At 36.6% G+C, this 20,398-nt stretch overlaps 2 protein-coding genes across 2 annotated transcripts in view; one reads left to right on the top strand and one right to left on the bottom strand.

Annotated features, from left to right (window-relative positions):
- The window catches only part of LOC112058572 (protein timeless), a 37,751-nt gene extending 20,323 nt beyond the window's left edge, over positions 1 to 17,428 (top strand). Inside the window, exons 4-17 of the mRNA XM_052891332.1 lie at positions 333 to 486; positions 655 to 893; positions 1,543 to 1,826; positions 2,333 to 2,693; positions 3,082 to 3,273; positions 4,159 to 4,259; positions 5,762 to 5,960; positions 6,940 to 7,154; positions 7,863 to 8,323; positions 8,400 to 8,600; positions 9,080 to 9,263; positions 10,326 to 10,430; positions 11,218 to 11,415; positions 13,486 to 17,428. Coding sequence (XP_052747292.1) covers positions 333 to 486; positions 655 to 893; positions 1,543 to 1,826; positions 2,333 to 2,693; positions 3,082 to 3,273; positions 4,159 to 4,259; positions 5,762 to 5,960; positions 6,940 to 7,154; positions 7,863 to 8,323; positions 8,400 to 8,600; positions 9,080 to 9,263; positions 10,326 to 10,430; positions 11,218 to 11,415; positions 13,486 to 13,669 — 3,078 coding nt within the window. The 3' untranslated portion in view covers positions 13,670 to 17,428. The remainder of the gene's footprint in view (positions 1 to 332; positions 487 to 654; positions 894 to 1,542; positions 1,827 to 2,332; positions 2,694 to 3,081; positions 3,274 to 4,158; positions 4,260 to 5,761; positions 5,961 to 6,939; positions 7,155 to 7,862; positions 8,324 to 8,399; positions 8,601 to 9,079; positions 9,264 to 10,325; positions 10,431 to 11,217; positions 11,416 to 13,485) is intronic.
- On the bottom strand, positions 17,424 to 18,932 carry LOC112058578 (uncharacterized). The gene is made up of 2 exons (XM_024099484.2): positions 18,821 to 18,932; positions 17,424 to 18,545 (listed from the first exon to the last, which is right to left on the bottom strand). Exons 1-2 carry the CDS (start codon positions 18,830 to 18,832, stop codon positions 17,898 to 17,900), a joined length of 660 nt encoding a protein of 219 aa, XP_023955252.2. The 5' UTR covers positions 18,833 to 18,932; the 3' UTR covers positions 17,424 to 17,897.
- Between the last annotated feature and the right edge of the window lie 1,466 nt (positions 18,933 to 20,398).

Below are 20,398 nucleotides of genomic sequence, written 5' to 3'. Positions count from 1 at the left end.
TAAACATAATATATGTAGTATCTTTTGTTAATATTGTATTAGATATATTCCGACCATCTCTTTTGGTCCGGTGGGACGGCGCGGCGATCCTCCATTCGATATCGACAGAGTTGAAAAAAGTTTTTGAGAATAAGTATTCAGTAATAAAATATTAAGTGTTTAAAGGTCATCTGACTACAATTACTGCTTCCGAGTAAAGGAGGGCAGCCAAAAATATTTAAATAAAACGTAGAAATAGAATAGTGTTAACAATAATAATTGATAATGACAGGTTGCTAAACAGCGCTATAATGGAATCAAGGTGTGTGTTTTGTATTTATTTCTCTTCACAGATAAATTGGGGTGTAACAATGGTACAATTGATTGCACTCTTTTATAAAGATCAACATGTGACGACTTTGCATAAACTGCTAAACTTGTGGCTCGAAGCGTCACTCTCCGAAAGCTCTGAAGATAACGAAAGTAACACATCGCCACCAAATAGAGGTAAATATACATACCTTAATCTACTAAAAGGCAGGAAATTAGTAACACAATAAGTAATTACGAGTACATAGGTACAATAAATGTTACTATTTGATGTTAAAAAACTATCAAGTATCTATGACAAAATGATTTCGAAGAGTGTTTTTTAAGGTCGTTTCCATTTAATAGGCAGTGATGACTCCTCTCCTATGCTAACATCCGATCCGACATCGGATTCGTCAGACACGGGGGCCAGCGGGAAGTGCAACGGAGAGCCCAACTCAGTTAATAACGGCTGGGGCAACTCTACGAACTGTGAAAGTGAAAAACAAAACTTTCAGCCGAATAACGCTGATAGTGTTCCTTGTATTTCTGAAGGCAAGAATCCAAGAAACTTCGATCATAATAGCGGAGTACCTTGTAATAATGTAAGTTGCTCTTTAATTGTGTACATAGCATTCATAAATTACTTTAAATAATTTTAAAAATATAATGTTAAAACCTACTCATAATTACACTATGAGTAAGTTTTAACATTATATTTTTTAATTTTGGACTTCAGATGTATTACGGTATTAAGTAAGTAGTGAATATCTGAAAGCTGAAAGTTTATCAACCCATGCTCCTATCATAGGTAGTTAATTTACGAAAGCTGAAAGTTTGCCAGTCCTTGCTCCTACCATAAGTAGTCAATTTATGAAAGCTGAAAGTTTGTCAACTCATGGTCCTATCATAGGTTGTCAATTAACGAAAGCTGATAGTTTTTCAGCCCTTGCTCCTGCCATAGGTAGTGAATATCTGAAAGCTGAAAGTTTATCAACCCATGCTCCTATCATAGGTAGTTAATTTACGAAAGCTGAAACTTTGCCAGTCCTTGCTCCTATCATAAGTAGTCAATTAATGAAAGCAGGAAGTTTGTCAGCTCATGCTCCTATCATAGGTAGTCAATTTATGAAAGTTGAAAGTTTGTCAGCCCTTGCTCCTATCATAGGTAGTCAATTATGGAGTTTGGACTGTGAAAGACCATTGAATGACATATCGATATATGACCATTTATTATTTTTACATTATTTGTAGCAAAAGAGTCGCTCTAAAGAAGCCACAAATATTGCCGATGGTACACAAAATACCGAAAAGAAAATAATTATATCGGAAACCTCTGACTGCGGCTACGGTACGCAAATTGAAAACCAAGAATCGATATCAACTTCTAGCAATGAGGACGACATACCAGAGAAGAAACCAGTTCATCAAAAACCGCACACAACCAAGCCCAGAATAAATAACAAGGTGCGAGCAATTAGTGTGACTCTTCAAGAACGTAAAAGGAAGAAAATCGTGAAGAGGGGTAAATCTAACATGTAAGCAGTACTTTTTACTTTCATTAAATCTTGGTATTTGTCTTGAATTAATTTCATTGGATAAAATACTTTACTTTACTTAACAAGGGCCTGTAGATGGCTACAGGGCCCTTGTAAAAATTATCAAGATCCAATTTTAAATATTCTTCCACTGTCGGGAAGTTACACTATCCCCGGGTGCTATAGGCTATACTTTTTTCCCCATATTTCTTCGGGAACAGAAGGTGAGACCGCGTGGCGTCTGCTAATGAGTAATAAATATTAATAAAATAAACCTTGGCCTATAGCAATGTGACACGTCAATTCTCTTTCTACAAACGCTAACACTTCAAAAACAAAAAAAATATGGGAATGACATTTGCTATCGACAAGTCACATGATGAAATTGTCTATCGGATCTGTCATTCACATACATTTTGTTAATTTTAAGTAATATAATAAGAGTACCTAAGTTCTGTGCATATTGTCCATATGTCTAGTTGTTACTGTTTTTAATTTTGTTCCAGTATAAACGTACAAGGCTTGTCACACAGCACCCCAACTAACGACGATATATCGAATGTGTTGAAAGAGTTCACTGTTGATTTCCTCCTGAAGGGTTATAACTCGTTGGTTCGGACGCTGCACTCTCAAATATTGACGAATGTACAGCTAGAAATCGATACGTCTCATTTTTTTTGGCTGGTGACGTATTTTTTGAAGTTTGCCACACAGATCGAATTGGACCTAGAACATGTCTGCTGGGTATTGTCATACGAGATCATATCGTATCTAACCGCCGAAGGAGTGAACTTGTGTGAGCAATTTGAACTAGCCATTAAGTTGGATGGAAACGACTTAAAGCCAAGTATAAGGAGACTTCATTTGGTGAGTACTAGCAATAAGATTAGTAGGCCGATCTGTGTCTCTCTATCTCTGTGGTACAACAGCTGACGGACGTTCCAAAACTTTACAGTCAACTGACTATTTTTTTGGTAAGGTCAACTATCATCTGATAGATTTCAACCTGGAAGAAAATCCTGAAAGTTTGTTTTATATATTCCAGTGACCAACTGACGTACACTACTACGAATGACGAAAGACTGCCGAAATTTGTTCCGGAGACCATTGGGGCCTCATTTAAGTTAAAAAGTTTTAGTTGTTTCGAAAGTTAACGTTATTCGGCCCCTTTAGTCCTTCATTGTTTTATTTTTGGCCTCACTTATTATGACGTATTCAATCTTGAATAATGGTTTCACAAATTACAATTTCGCAGGTTGTAACAGCCATCCGGGAATTCGTTCAAGCGATTGAAGTGTACAAAAAATCAGCGCATATTTGCAATAACGATAAACAGCAACTCGATAAATTGCAAGTTAAAATGTGCGAATCAGACGAATTGCGCTCGCTTTTAGTGTTGCTTTTGAGGTACTATAACCCAAAGTATCATTCTAAGCAGTATCTGCAGGTAAACATTCAATATCTAATATATAATTCTAATATAATATAATAACACTGCACTAAAGCTTTCTTTCATTGATATAGTACCTACTCGTACAATTGTACATAATATATCTCTGTATATATACCGCTGTATAAAAATACACATATGACATATCCCTAATGTCAGTTTCAACCAGTGGTAAACCTAATCTAAACGTAATCTGAACATTAAATGAAATTTTTGTTTTGTTAAAAACCTTTAATTGCTTGACGATTGATGACGATTTTTTGAAAAATCAAACTCATATACCTACCTACAATAATTAAAATCCAATCTTAATTTGCAATATAATTTGTAAAGTTTGCACAAGGTAGGTAGATATTTTAGTCAGTCGTTAATCACTTTTAGGTGTTGAGTCTGAATGTAGATATTTAAAATTTTAGGTGAAAGGCCTGACTAGTGGCTAAAAATATATACAACCTGGATTGGTGGTGCCAGAAGTATTGTTTTAGCAATTCGACCTTAGTATATACTATATGATCTTATATACAATTTGATCTTAGTATATACTATATGTATAGTAGTATGAAGAAATTAGATTTCCTCTTTTTTCTGCGAATATGGCGAGTATTTTTATTCACGGTCACGCTATACTTAACATATTTACATAATGTTTGCCATCTGGAAATATATTTTACGATGGCGCCGTGGCACACATCCCTAGTCAAAAATCGCTGTTTATAACGCCTAAATAAGTATAATAATGACTGTTGAGACGTGAGGAAAAGTTAAATATAAGATACCAACACTTGAGAAAGCAAGACGTCAACACATAACGATATTTTAAACATTACACTGTAGAATATGTTACTATAAGTTCATGTCAAAATACTGATCATAATGTTTAAGGATCTGGTCGTGACAAATCACATTCTACTGATGTTTATGGACAGTATCATGAAGTTGCCCGATTACAAGGGCACCGGCACTATGGCTGATCACATACGACAGTAAGATTTCAAGGCGATCTATAGCGTCAATTTGTATTACGTTTCATAGATGTTGTCTTAGTGATGATAGTAGATTGCAGTATATGCACCATTTTTTTTTCTGATGATGTTTCCTCATTGGTTTTATATCTGATCATGGATATCATCATTACAACATTTCATTAGCCATTACGTTTGTAATGGTGATAGAAAAGGTTTAGTTATGTGCAAGAGCTGCAATGTGCGATCAGTTCAATGTTACACTTTCATTTCTATAAAACTTCATCATTGTCAGCATATTTTAATACCACTACAGAGCCAGATATACTCGTAGGTTAGACCCACCAACTCTAATACAGCTTGGTGGATAATGTTTTATATTATAAAACAAAGTATTGTATAGTAACAAACAATCACTAACAGATGTTTATGAGAATGACCCGGACCGGGGCACTGAGGCTCAGAGGTATGCCCTGATCCCTGAGGCCCAATCGGTCGATCGATTTTGAAAAATCAGAAGCTCTACGTTTTTTTTTAATTATTACACAAACAAGCTTCTGATGTTTCAAAATCGGTCCAAGCTTATTTCAGTTATGTATATGACGACAAGTACAGTTGGAGTAATCTTTTTAGTATTTCCTCAGATAATAAGGAACTAAAGGTTTCAACATGATCGTCTGATTTAAACTCTGGTTTATTCATTTCTTTTTCGTTTGACAAAATTCTTTACTTAATAAAATATACTTACACATTACATGCATATTAAATTGATAAAATACCTAGTAATACTACCTGTACACCATTCAGGATCAGTTACGTTTAATGGAAATAAGAAAATATTCAATTAAATTTTTTATTTCAATTTGTCAGTGAGAAAATATGAATATTGAATATCTTCTATTCAAAATACACTGTCACAATATATAAATAAAATTAAATGTCGTGTAGCCGAAAAGGGTGTCGATTTTCATCCTCCTCATAACAAGTTAGTCCGCTTCCATGTTAGATTGCATCATCACTTATCATCAAGGGCTAACTTGTAAAGTATAAAAAAAACGATTTTAACGAGATTTTCACTGGAAGATAAAAGTCAGTCTTAGCCAGGCCAGTAAAGAATTTTATTAAAATCGGTTAAGTCGTTCCAAACCAAATTACCAAATGAAAATGAGCGCCATTATGACAATAGCGCCGCGTCTACGGGACTTGTTTCGTGGTGCAGAGCCTATATCATATTTTAAACTAAAACATACATTTTAAGATAATTAAATACCTACTTATTGTCGGTCCAAAACGTAACTCCAAACTTTATTTCATTTAATATTGATACATACATAAAACACTTATGACACATCGATAAGAAACATCATAATACATCGTAGTAATAACATACACAGTTTAATTATAATTATTCCATTATATTAATTCATAATTTTAAATGCGATAAAGTGGTTCTACTAGTAAGGAGGGAAATGTAAATCCGACTTCAAATGTTGTGCATTCTTAATAGTCAGCTGACTTTACAGATTTTGTGCCCCAGAGATAATGTATCAGTACGGTCTACTGTTGGAGGACTATGAGGGAAACGGTGAGTTCGTTAACGACTGTATATTCACGCTGATGCATCACGTGGGCGGTGACATGGGCAGCCTGATTTCGTTGTTCCAGCCGAAAATACTGAAAACATTTACATTAATTTGTAAGACGGAATTTGAAATGTGTGACGTAAGTAGCCTTTTCATATCGTTAATTTAAAATTCCAATCTTTTCTATGTTTATTGATTTGTACCTACCTCGTTTTATTTATACTTTGTGAATTAGTCTTTCCTTAGCTCTAGGCTTGTAGTATTTATCGAAAACTAATTAAAAATATCCAAGGAACATGTGCTCTAAAGTTTAAACTTTCTTTTCGATTGATAAAGTACTTACATTATAACTGTACTAATATTATAGAGCCGTGATAGCCCAGTGGCCAGATATGACCTCTGCCTCCCGATTCCAGAGGGTCTGGGTTCGAATCTGGTCCGGGGCATGCACCTCCAACTATTCAGTTGTGTGCATTTTAAGAAATTAAATATTACGTGTCTCAAACGGTGAAGGAAAAACATCGTGAGTAAACCTGCATACCAGAGAATTTTCTTAATTCTCTGCGTGTTTGAAGTCTGCCAATCCGCATTGGGCCAGCGTGGTGGACTATTGGCCTAACGCCTCTCATTTTGAGAGGAGACTCGAGCTCAGCAGTGAGCCGAATATGGATTGATAATGATGACTAATATTATGAAGAGGTTAAAGTTTGTGGTGTTTTTTAGTTTCGTAAGCTATATTTTATTCCAGTATTCTCCTGGGTACGGAAACTACGCGTGTGAAATAGCGGGGCGTTGTATAAAAATCCCGAAGTCGATAATTGATTTATAACATATCTGTATATAAATTAAGATATTTAAAAGATATACGGATGGTATCTATCTCTATCTAAGGTTAAAAATATTTAAATGACCGAATTAATTCTATATGAATAGGAAAATTAGTTTATGAAAGATACTATCCCAAAAGAGTACCTACCTTTAATATTACAGTAAGACATTCGACTTCCACCTGGCTTATGAAACGAATATCTTAGCCATCCATGGATTCACATCGTATTCGTATCTTAAATACGTAAAGTACCATTTATTCTTTCAATAATATAATTTATTATTTGTAGGATTGGACCGATTTAATTGATTATGTAATAAATACATTTGTGAAAAAACCTTGTAAACCACAAAGTTCATTACAACTTCCTATTGAAATGGACATTTTTGATGAGAAAGCAAGGCTGAGGGAGATGATAGTATCACCAAACCATACGGAAGTATTCTTACCGGAAAAATTGATACTGGACGAAGAAAAGTCTGCCGAACCCAATAATACTATCGCGTAAGTTACTCAACTATATCCTACCAAGCATGAAGTAAAGAGAAGATATGTTCTTTGCTTCATGATTGATACTTCTTATGTTAAGCGACTAAAAACTGTTGTTTGTCGCCGATAGCTTTCTTGTGATTAGCTGCTATTTGCTTGAGTGGTTAGCCTATGTGGCTTTGAATTAGTAGCTCAGAATTGGGAAGTTGATAAATCACCGTGCCTAGGAACATAGTCAAACATTATCTTGCTTGTTCCACCAACACGCATTGAAGATGCATGGTGGGTCTAAGTTCTCTTCAAGTAGGGTTTAATAGATATAAATATTAAATAAACTAACCACTGATTGTAAAAAAGTATCTATACCGTGACCTACATGAGTCGTAAGTAATTTAGCGTCATCTACTGATTTACTTTACCGTTTTTTTTGGAACGAAGTCCCTTATCGCGCGTTGCAAAAGGGGGCTAGACGGAAAAAATTAAGACCAAAAGTTGAACCTACACTTTTTACCCGACTGCGTAAGATGGAGGCTATAGTTGTAAGCCGGGAAGACAGCTGGTGAGCTCCAGGGTAGCGATGATAGCTATAGCGATAGCGATTGTGATAACGATTGCGATAGCGAACTTCGTTCCATCCGGTTGTCCCCTAACCACTCAAGTTTTTTTTTTAATAAGAAGTGGGTATTTTTGATTTTAAAATGATATAAATAAATGTCTTTCTAGCTGGAGTGAAGACGAACTAGCGACACTGAGTTGGAACTATATGCAGTGTAATGATTTGCCCGACGTGGTCGGTGAAATTGTGAAGATGTTCAAAGACGACGGGATCGTAAAAGACCGCGAGTCCGTTATCAAAGAGTTGTACAATCAATTCATAATAAACAAAGATCAGTTCGACACGCTTTCGAAAAAAGAGTCTACTAAGACTATGCAAGACATCAAAGAAACCCGCGAGAACGAAATCGGCAAACTGTGTGAGCAACTCATACAGGACGGGAAGTCTCGATCCTTAGATTGGGTTCAAACGGTTCTTTTGGAAGCGTGTGCCGCCAAAGTGTATTTAGACAAGATGACCGCGAAAACTAATCATCCAAGTTTTTTGAACGACGCACACCCGTTTGCGTATTTTTTGAAAAAGCCCAAAGATTTGCCAGTTTTGTCGTCGGTATCCTACCATTCATTGAGTATGTGCTAGCATATTTTTTATATAACATTTTTAATATATGAAACAACCAATTAATTCGACGATGCTGTTTTTAGTTCTGAACCGCTCTATACCACTGGTTCCATGGAATTGCCAGCAAGCCGCCATTTGCAAAGATTTGAAGTTTTTGCAACTTTTACACAGACTAGGACTTCACATGCCGGTGGACACTGGAAAAGTTTTTATAAGAATACCTCATTTTTGGACACCGGATTTCCTATATGAAGTTGCTGCCAAAATTTCGCCCGTAGATACTTGTAAGTCTGCAATATATTTTACTTATCCGTACAATTCAAAAAATGTAGAGCCTCTTATAGTTCAACGGTAAGAGCGGTCGGATTCATCACCGAGGGGTGGTGGTTCTATCCCTGCTCCTTTGGTCTATTGTCGTACCCACTCCTAATACAGTCTTTCTCGACTAGTTGGAGAGGAATGGGAATAGAGGTCATATTTAAAAAAAATGTCAATTTTTTTTAAAGTATTGCATTGTTAATATTCTAAGTGAATTGCATTGTTTATGTAAGCAAACAATGCAATAAATTGCATATTACATGCGCTTTCTACTTTTACTTCAGATATTAACAATGAGAATGGTAATTATGTTTCGAAAATACTCGAATTGTCTTTTTCATTATTACGAATCAATGATTTTAGACAGTGGTATAGTTTTTATGCAAAACGACATTCTTTTCTAATATACCATTATTTGTTTGTCATATTTTTTTTTTCATTACAGCAACATTGAAATTTTCCCTAAACGACATATCACAAAGCAGCATACTGAACAATTCGTCTCAAACAAGCAGTTTCATCTTGCCGGAACTCTCGAAAGGCAATGCACTGTCGCCGACGCCTGACAACTTCTACCAAATTAACAAAAAGCAAAATCTCTTTGCATCGATTATGAATTTCACACCCACGTGAGTATTGCAGCTGTAAAATAGGTTGGTAAATTACAGTTTTTCCCTGTCCATGTACACCTTAGATGCGGCCGAACTGGATTAAATATCGCTCTCTCTTTCATATCATCGTAACTAAAGACAGAGCGATATTTCTGGTTCGGCGCTATTGGTCGACAAAATGTCATTTTGTCTACACGAGGCAGTATGTTCGACAACTGGCACGTATCTTGGGCTTACGTACAGGGACCTAATGTATAACTTAGTCGTTTAAGATATTGTGATTGGTATTTTATAAAAGTCTAGTCGACTCGACGATTTCACCCGCGTAGGTCCTCTTTTTACGACCTCCGTGGCGCAGTGGTATGTGCGGTGGATTTACAAAACGGAGGTCATGGGTTCGATTCCCGGCTGGGCCGATTGAGATTTTCTTAATTGTCCAGGTCTGGCTGGTGGGAGGCTTTGGCCATGGCTAGTTACCACCCTACCGACAAAGACGTACCGCCAAGCGATTTAGCGTTCCGGTACGATGACGAGTAGAAACCGAAAAGGGGTGTGGATTTTCATCCTTCTCCTAACAAGTTAGCCCGCTTTCATCTTAGACTGCATCATCACTTACCATCAGGTGAGATTGTAGTCAAGGGCATGTAAAGAATAAAAAAAAAGGTCCCGTTTCCGTGAGATTACAGGGATAAAGAAATTTCAAATTCGGCCCAGTAGATCCAGAGATTACCACCTGCAATGCCACAAACTGTCCCGGTTTATAAATATAGTAGTATATATAATAATTTGTTTGCCAACCCAAAGGTGGGCAAAAGGTGGGCAAATAGTGATCAATTGCAGGCTTTTGCTGTAAAATATTGGTAACGTAATAATTACTTACTACAATTCGATTCATGTAGGATGGTGTGGGTGACAGTTCGTTTCACTCTTGAAAGTTTGCCGCGATTCACGATAATAGTACATATTATGAACGTCACACAGGCAACTGTCACCGTACCCATGCTATCTGAAAAACACTTTAATACTTGTATATTACTGGAACTTGGGAAAAGTCCATGATCACATCTTTATCTCTTTTAGGCCGGGTTCGTCTTTTTCCACCACAGATGAAAATTTGAGCAATCCAAACTGGTTGGAAGTTGTACAAAAGTCACAAGAATACAAAATCTCTTTAGATTTAGGAAAGTAAGTAATATGGCCTACCTTTATTTACTTATCTTTTCTTCTTTAAATAGTCTAGGGCCTAGGCTTTTGCTTTAGAATATTTTAATAGTAGTCATACATTAATATGGTCTTGATCGATAACTATGACACTTATAAGAAGGCTCACAGCTGTGACTGACTATGCATCTGCGTGATCTAAACAAAATTGAGGAGATTAGCAAAATAACCAATGGATGGGACATATACTTCGAAGATCGGATGGACGTTGGGGATCCCAAGATGCTTGAATGGCGACCCCACACTAGAAAGTGCTGTGTTGGTCGACCCCTCACCAGGTGGACTAACGACATCAAGCGAGTCGTAGGGATTGCTCTAGATGCAGGCGGCTGAAGATCGTGATGTTTGAAAGTTCCTACAAAATGCCCAGTGGCGTCCTCAGGGTTTTTAACTATCGTTTGCAGGGTAGGGTAGGGTTCAAAATGGAAAATACAGGTTCGTAATGAGTTCTCAGGAGGTCCAGGGATCGATCCACGGCTGGACTGTTTAAGATTTTCTTAATTGGTCTAGGTCTGGCTGATGGGAGGCTTCGGCCGTGGCTAGTTACCACCCTACCGGCAAAGACGTACCGCCAAGCGATTTAGCGTTCCGGTACGATGTCGTGTAGAAATCGAAAGGTGTGTGGATTTTCATCCTCCTCCTAACAAGTTAGCCCGCTTCCATCTTACACTGCATCGTCCCTTGCCACCAGGTGAGATTGTAGTCAAGGGCTAACTTGTAAAGAATAAAAAAAAAGTACCTATTGATGCAGGTCAATAATCGCGGAGGACGAAGACGAGGTCATGCAAGTTGCGGACGAGGAATTGCACGTGTCTCTGGAGGCGAAACCGCGGCCGCTCGTGACTCCGGCGGGCCCCGTGACTCTCATGATGTCCACAATCATGAGCGTTAAGCAGGAGACCACCAACTTTACCATCGGACAAGCTGAATCGGACTATTGCAATAACAGGTTGGTATTGGTTTGGTAGCTCCAAAGACGAGCTGAGCCGAGTATGATGAGTATGGGTTGTTAATGATGGTGACAGCTACTTATGATGAGTATGGGTTGTTAATGAGGATGACAGCTACTTATGATGAGTATGGGTTGTTAATGACGATGACAGCTACTTATGATGAGTATGGGTTGTTAATGAGGATGACAGCTACTTATGATGAGTATGGGTTGTTAATGATGATGACAGCTACATAAGATGAGTATGGGTTGTTAATGATGATGACAGTTACTTATGATGAGCATTGGTTGTTAATGATGATGACAGCTATAATGAGTATGGGTTGTTAATGATGATGACAGCTACTTATGATGAGTATGGGTTGTTAATGATGATGACAGCTACTTATGATGAGTATGGGTTGTTAATGATGATGACAGCTACTTATGATGAGTATGGGTTGTTAATGATGATGACAGCTACTTATGATGAGTATGGGTTGTTAATGATGATGACAGCTACTTATGATGAGTATGGGTTGTTAATGATGACGACAGCTACTTATGATGAGTATGGGTTGTTAATGATGATGACAGCTACTTATGATGAGTATGGGTTGTTAATGATGACGACAGCTACTTATGATGAGTATGGGTTGTTAATGATGATGACAGCTACTTATGATGAGTATGGGTTGTTAATGATGATGACAGCTACTTATGATGAGTATGGGTTGTTAATGATGATGACAGCTACTTATGATGAGTATGGGTTGTTAATGATGACGACAGCTACTTATGATGAGTATGGGTTGTTAATGATGATGACAGCTACTTATGATGAGTATGGGTTGTTAATGATGACGACAGCTACTTATGATGAGTATGGGTTGTTAATGATGATGACAGCTACTTATGATGAGTATGGGTTGTTAATGATGACGACAGCTACTTATGATGAGTATGGGTTGTTAATGATGATGACAGCTACTTATGATGAGTATGGGTTGTTAATGATGATGACAGCTACTTATGATGAGTATGGGTTGTTAATGATGATGACAGCTACTTATGATGAGTATGGGTTGTTAATGATGATGACAGCTACTTATGATGAGTATGGGTTGTTAATGATGATGACAGCTACTTATGATGAGTATGGGTTGTTAATGATGATGACAGCTACTTATGATGAGTATGGGTTGTTAATGATGACGACAGCTACCAAACAGAATTTCAAGTAGTTACTCATATATCAAAACTTCTGTTCTTGAGATTGGCGAAAACTCGGCGCTTTTTTTTCAGTAACCTAACTAAGCCAGTCTTACTAATAAAGTTAATTAATACTTTGTGTTTTTGTTACCGATAAATGGTTGTCATTTATTGTCAAAATTAAAGAATTAAATGTTTATTTTATTATATTTTATCTCACAAAGTTAATTATTATTCATAAAAAGTTAACCACTTTTCTTGACATAAAAAACTCATTAATTTTTAAGATTTTAAAAAGTACACTGTAAACTGTGCGTTTTACATTAGGATAACGCACAAGTGCGTAATGAGGTACATTATGATATTTAAATTGGTGAACTAGGAGACACTTTATGGGCAAATCACTCTTAGGCGAAAGTTTTTTATTCTTCCTTTGCGCTGCGGCTACTGAAGCGATTTGGCTGAAATTTGGAATGGAAATAAATTTTACTCTAGATTAACACATAGGCTACTTTTAATCCCGGAAAAATCAATGGTTCCCGCGGGATTTCTGAAAAACTGACTTACACGCGAACGAAGTCGCCGGCGTCCGCTAGTGTGTTATAAAAAAAATGTATGAATATGACGAAATTTAATATAAACAATATTAATTTCGTGTAGTACATGGATACTATGGATCCGAAATATATCGATATCAATTTAATAAAAGTTAAGGTTTCTTATAAAAGTTAATCTAAATATCACGTATTTTTTCAAATTTTCCTAACGTCAAAAATGCTGTCGTCCATTTTGTGACGTCACTAACACACCTTGGGTATCACTGGTCTAGTAGAACGATAATAGAAGTGTCAACTAGCTTATTGCCTGTGTCCCCAGCGTGTGCGACACGGCGTCCGTGGCGTCCGACCTCACGCGCATGTACGTGTCCGACGAGGACGACAAGCCGGAGCCGCTGCTGCTGGCCGAGCGCTCGCTGAAGGCGGCGCGACACGAGCTCGCCGACATGGCGGACTCCGGCGCCAGCAAACGGCCGCGCGTCGACTTCTCACCGCCATTCTAAGCCCCACTGTGGCCAACGATGTTTTATACCAGAGATATGTCTAGCGCGTCAAAACTGAGGCGGACAAATGTTTGTCTTAATGTCATTTAGTCGCTTATTAAACAACGAAAGTTATTTAAACTTAGGGATGATGACAGTTTTTTAAATTGTATATAAATTAGGAGTATGCTAATAGTCAAGCAATTTTGTAAAAGTAACAGGGTATCTGCGATCATTACTTTCGGAGCTTCAGGGATTTAAAGGGTCAGATTTGCGGCGCTGCCGCGGTTCCCTGGAAAACGCTTTATACAAAATGGTCCGATTTAATGTCGTCGTTGGTCCATGATCGTTAGATTTGAATGGGCGTGGTTATTAATATCTTTGTTATTTGTGCGTTAATGTTTATAGTTAATATATAGAAAAATGTTACATTTAATGTAAGGAAGCTAAAACTGTATGAATTTTCATTTAATTACGATAAAATATTTTTAATAGATTTTGAAATTTTATAATCTTATTTATTTTGCAAATATCCAGTCAATCTTTGTTTTTTATGTATAAATCAGTTAATATTGACCTTATTTACCCGAATGTATCATAAAATCAATATATTCAAACCTAGTTATCATCCCTATTGCGTGCTTAGGAACTTAAAAAAACTGTACATACATAAATTTAAAATGGAATTAAACACAAAATTGTGCATGTGTACGCTCAGTGGAATAGCTAAATTCGGCTTACATTTTGCGGTGATTTTGCAAGTAACATATCTATAGTATAAAATATCGTTGACTGTGGGCCTATGATGTTTAAGTAACGTGAAATTCAGTGGCGGCAATCGAATGAGTTCGTCGGCGACGTCGACTTTGCGAGGCCTGTTTCATTTATTTAGAGATTAAATTGAATTACTCGTAGCTGATTTAATCATCAGTAATGCATAGGAATATGTGAATATGCTAATCAAATAATAACAAATATGGTCCTAGGTTCGATTTCTAGGTCGGGCTATGGAGTTTTCTTTCTTCTATGAAATTTTCTGGTAAATTCTCAGTCCAAAGTTGGGAAGTTAGCGTTACACCCCGTGCCTCGGAGAGCACGCCGATCATTATCACCTGATAGTGCCCGTTAATATTACATTATCTTAACTGTTATCAGTATTGAGCAGCTTGGTGGGTCAAAGCTCCATATTTCCTCTTCTATAAGGAGGGAGGCCTGGCCCTGTAGTGGACTGTTAAAAATAGTTTGATAATGATAAAATAATGACAAACAGAAACTAAAATTGACGATCGGTTTAAAACTCACGAAATTGTTTGAATTCCAATTGATTGAATTAAATTTTGAATACTTTTAAAAACATTTTTTGAGGCTACTTTAGGAGGCCTTCACCGGTCGCTGACATCGCCGTCTCCTCCACTGCCACTGATGAAACAAAGGGAAAAGGGTTGAAGTTTTAAGTAAATTAGGTACATTTGTAATATTAAATCTAAGTTCTTAGGACAGACAACCGGTTGATCCGTTGCGTAAAACGCTGAAAACGTTGATTTTATTAAATATCCTGTATAGTTCGACATAAAAGAGTAGAAATTAATAAAAATGGAACTAAAATATTCGCTGTGTGGCGAACACCACATTTACAGCTGTCATCACAAAGATCTGTCATAGAGCAACCAATCATTAATGATAGTTTTATCAGATTATTAAAATCATAGTGGAAATTCGGGTAATTATAAGACGAATTACAATAAATATAATTTATTTAGATGAGATTGACTTGAATTTATTGAAATGTAATAAATATAAACCATGAAATTACCTATCTTAGTATTCATAACACAACCATACTTCTGGACTAGATAGTAAGTATTTTCCAAATGCATATATTTATAAATTTATTTTTATTTGATAATAATGTTATTTAGAAATGTTCATCTTATTTTAAATTAGAACATAATATTACCTATGTATAGAACAAAATATCAATCAATGTCAAGTATCAAGGTAGTTGCAATACCAAGTAGGTGACAGTACACAGGGTTACCCTATTAATGTCAATAAGTGACTACAGCGCCCTTATTTATTTTCTACTCTTTTGTGTCGCACTATAGGTGGGAACACCCAAGTTCCAACCGCACTGGAAAAGGAAAGTTGCTGGATCAACATCGAAAGACATTTTACAAAATGGTGGATGGTGGTTTAAATCTGTTCGATGTCTGTTTCCTAAACGTACAAAATATTGTTTAAATGGTTTTTAAATTTTATACCTATATTATAATTATTATTATAAGCCTTATTTTGTTTTAAAGAGATTTTATTAATAAATAATCTTAAGGTATATAAGTTTATTGAGGTAAATTTACAAAAATTAGATCAATATACTAATAAATAACATATTATTATATATATTAAACTATATTACACTGATCTCAAGTGATGCATTGTGGTCCTTTGAGAAGTCTGTTATTCAACAACAGGTCAAAGAAGTTCGAAGATTTTTGTATGGGCCTGGCCTAAGACCATCCGTCTGGTTTAATTTTTTTCGAAAATGCTGTCACATGTTGAAACTTTTATAAATCGATAGAGATAGGTACCCACTTGATAAAAAAATTGAGTATCTTAATCTTTACTTCTATATTAGACGATATACTTCATATACTTAATATTATAAAGAGGTAAAGTTTGTAGTATTGTAAGCGGTAATATCTGAATCCACTGAAACGATTTTGAAAATTCTTTTACCACTAGAAAGCCACGTTATTTGTGAGTGCCATAAGCTATATTTTATCGCTGTATTCTCACGGGCAAGGGATGGCTAAAACAGCGGGGCGTCGGCTAGTATCCAACATATAAAAATTAGTTATCAAACTACTCCGAAAAAGCTGGACCGATTTGTATGAAATTTCATGTGCATATCGGGTAGGTCTGAGAATCGGCCAACATCTATTTTTCATGGCAAAACGTTTGCCACGTCAACTAGTAATCTATATATCCCTAATCTTCATCGAACCCCTTAGAGTCTAAATCTGAACGTCCTTTTCCGTTAGAGAAAGGATTGGCTGAATAGTGAATATAAAAATGAATCGCCTAAACTGATTTAGCTAATTTTTTTTATAATATTCCTTGAAGTATGACTTGTTTTTTTAAGGGTAGGGAAGAAGCGCACCTAAGTCAAAGCGAAGCTTGACCGGGTCCGTCAGTATAATAGTAATAACTATTATACTGACGGACCCGGAAGTATAATAGAAGTATGAAGTAGATTATACCTACTTACATAATAATATTATGTAAGTAGGTATAATCGACGAAAAAAATATTTTGTATTTTTCTATTATTGAAAAATAAAATCCAGTATGTAATTCAATCCTCCAAGTGGGTACCTAAAAATTTTTAAATGCATTGTTTTAATTTTAATACATTCCAGGATTTTGATATATGTATACGCCACTAGACAAATAACAATTTCTAAATTACCCGGTATTTTCCTATTCCTAATCCTAATGATGCAAAGCTGCTTAGGCGTTACGATTTATTGAACTCTTTATGAATGGAGTACAATGGTCGAGCCTTGTGATAACGATTGTTTGCATTATTGAGATTGAAAATATAGTTTATATTTTTATTTCTAGTAACAAGTGTTGTATGATAAAGTTTTTAGAAATGTGTAAGTCTTGATGCAAGTTACGACTCTTGTTTTTTAAATGTTTAGTATTTTTGGGGTGTGGCTTAATGTAATAAAACAAAAAAAAATTTAGTGTTTTAGTAAATAAAATTAAACAAAATGTATCAAGTAATTTTATTTAATAAATTATTTTATTACAAAATTAACAATATTACAAAACACTTCCTACACATCTAGTAACAGAATTCGCACACGACAAAAACAACATCAACACAGTCATAATACCTAGTTAGTTTAAATAAACAAGATGTTGTAACCATATCTCTTGCGACAACATTTTAACAATCACAGTTGATCAATCAAAAACTTCAACAATGTACTGTCACATTCATAATAACAATTAACTAATCTACCAGTTGTACATACTTATTACATGGATAATTATGTAAGAAATTATACATCATTCCTCATTAGTATTCTATGGCTGTCTGGTACTAAGAAATATTTACAAAAACATAGGTCACCTGAATTAAACAAGCGTCTAAGACATTGTCACCACGCATCGCACACAAAACTTGATGACATAGATTTTGTTGCTCAAAAAACCTATGGCCTATCTGTCTCATGTTCATATTAATGATACATACCTTGACCGGCGTAATTGCCGTTTGGCTTTAAATTGTTCAGATAGTTCTGAATAGCCAAGTCGTAACTTTTAGACTCAAAAGAATTGTGTCCATCTAGATCGGCGGCAGATCCATGAAAGTCTTGAGGTTGTTGGCTATATCCAGGCGACCCTTCTGCAGAATAGTCTCCGTCATTCGGGGCACTGTAACTGTTGCCGTTATTGCCTCCTTCATACGATTGATTTGCTGACCCATCGTATGATTCTTCTTGTGCGCCACTGGGTTGTTCTTGCACGTGGTAAGAATTCTCGTTATGTTGGCGATCCTGAAATTGATTACCGTGGTTGACGTCAAGCGCCTCTTGTCCGTGAGAATGGTGCGCTACCGGAACTTTGATAATTTGCGGCACCGGCACTGGATAAGGTTTGTTAACGTGCACCGGGTAAGGCACTTTCTCGACGACCTTCACCGGGTATGGAACTGGAATTTTCACTGCTATCGTTTTCGTAATCTTCACCACTTTTACAGGTGTTTCTGGTATTTCGACGTGTTGCCCGAGATCCTGGAGTTCCGTTTCGTACCCCTCTACGGGTATCACGTGAGTATGATGGGACGCCAAACAAATGGTTGTGCAGCAGAATAATATTATTAATTTCTGAAACAACATAAATAAGGTGTCTTTTAGTTTGGGTAGGTACCTATCTAATTGGTTAAAATAACAAAAATCAATTGTGATTTAGTTATGCAACAAGCGGAATTAGATTAGGTAGGTCTATCATTGCTAAATAGTTCTTCGTTATGGACGGAAAAAGCTATTAGAGTGATATAAGAGCACGTTATATAATGTGATTATTATTTCCGAGTAAGAGAGCATTTGATATGACCGCCGACGACGCAATCGACGTAACACAAGTAACAAAAAATACTAACCGCTAGATCCATTTTACTTTTGAGTGAGCGTAAGACCAAGGTATAACTAGAACTATCGACTTACCACTGCAGTGTGTTGCTTTATATAGCGCCTTCCTGGTTGAAGAGACTGCCTCGAGTAGCCGAGCTAACGATTACTTTCTTTATAGTTGCTTGCTATGGTTGTTTTCGTTTAAAAGCTCACTGCAACATTCACTGCTGTACGTTCATTAAAATACAACGCGAAATTACTATCTCAGTCATTACCTACAGCTGTCTCTAATTGGGACATATATTACCTAGTTTAGACGTAGGGGGTAATGTAGTTTCTTATCATATCCGACATGGTGATTTGTGGCGCACGTACTTACCTACCTACTACAAAATTACTAAAACCTACCTACTTACCTATAGTATACATTATCAACCCATATTCGGCACACTTCGGCTGAGCTCGAGTCTCCTCTTCTTTGGTATGCAGGTTTTCTCACAATGTTTTTCCTTAACCGTTTGAGACACGTGAGATTTAATTTCTTAAAATGCACACAACTGAAAAGTCGGAGGTGGACGCCCCGAATCGGATTCGAACTCACACCTTCAGGAATCTGAGGCAGAGGTCATATCCACTGGGCCATCACACCTCTGCCTATATTATACCTTCCTACCCAATTATTCTTGAAATATCTATGTATATTTATTTATTCTTAAAGATAAAATAAATAGACAACAAGAAACTTTTCTAGTTCTCTAAAAAATTTAGGCGAACGTTTAGGTCCTAGAGCCGACAGGACAGGCCGACTTCATCTTTAGATACCATCAATCGTTTGTTTGTATTCTTTCTCGGCCCAAGTACTCAACGTCAACTATCATCAAAGTAGAATCTTTAGTGGCCCGACCGATAACCAGCCGACGTTTTGGTATTTTTAGGTATTTTCCGTGCCTCTAAAGGAAAAAACGGAACCCTTTGATCACTTTGTTGTCCGTCTGTCTATCAAGACCCTTTATTTCGGGAATGCTTCGAGGTATCAAGTTGAATTGAAACCATATACCTTCTCAGGTCTACGGTTGAGTTGAGGAAAAATCACTTAGTTTACATACGTAAAAAATAGAACGACGGACGATTTTTTGACGGCCTCGTGGCGTAGTGGATTTACAAGACGGAGGTCCTGGGTTCAATTCCCGGCTGGGCTGATTGAGGTATTCTTAATTGGTCCAGGTCCGGCTGGTGGGAAGCTCCGGCCGTGACTATTTACCACCCTACCGACAAAGACATACCGCCAAACGATTTAGCGTTCCGCCTTCCGGTACGATGTCGCGTAGAAAACAAAAGGAGTGCGGATTTCATCCTACTCCTAACAAATTAGCCCGCTTCCATCTTAGATTGCATCATCATTTACCATCAGGTGAGATTGTAGTCAAGGGCTAACTTGTAGATAATAAAAAAAACCAAAAAAAAAGATGCCTACGATTGTTTATGCGTACGGCAAAAAAAACAACTCATAGGGTAGGTACCTACTCGTATTTTCCCATGAAGTATGAAACTGATAACGGTGTTACAAGTAAGTCTCTAGACTTTAAATTCATAATGAAATCTAAAAA

The sequence above is a fragment of the Bicyclus anynana genome, chromosome 3 (genome assembly GCF_947172395.1).
Source record: "Bicyclus anynana chromosome 3, ilBicAnyn1.1, whole genome shotgun sequence".
NCBI classification, from domain to species: Eukaryota; Metazoa; Arthropoda; class Insecta; order Lepidoptera; family Nymphalidae; genus Bicyclus; species Bicyclus anynana.
This window is presented reverse-complemented; position numbering and strand designations above follow the sequence as displayed.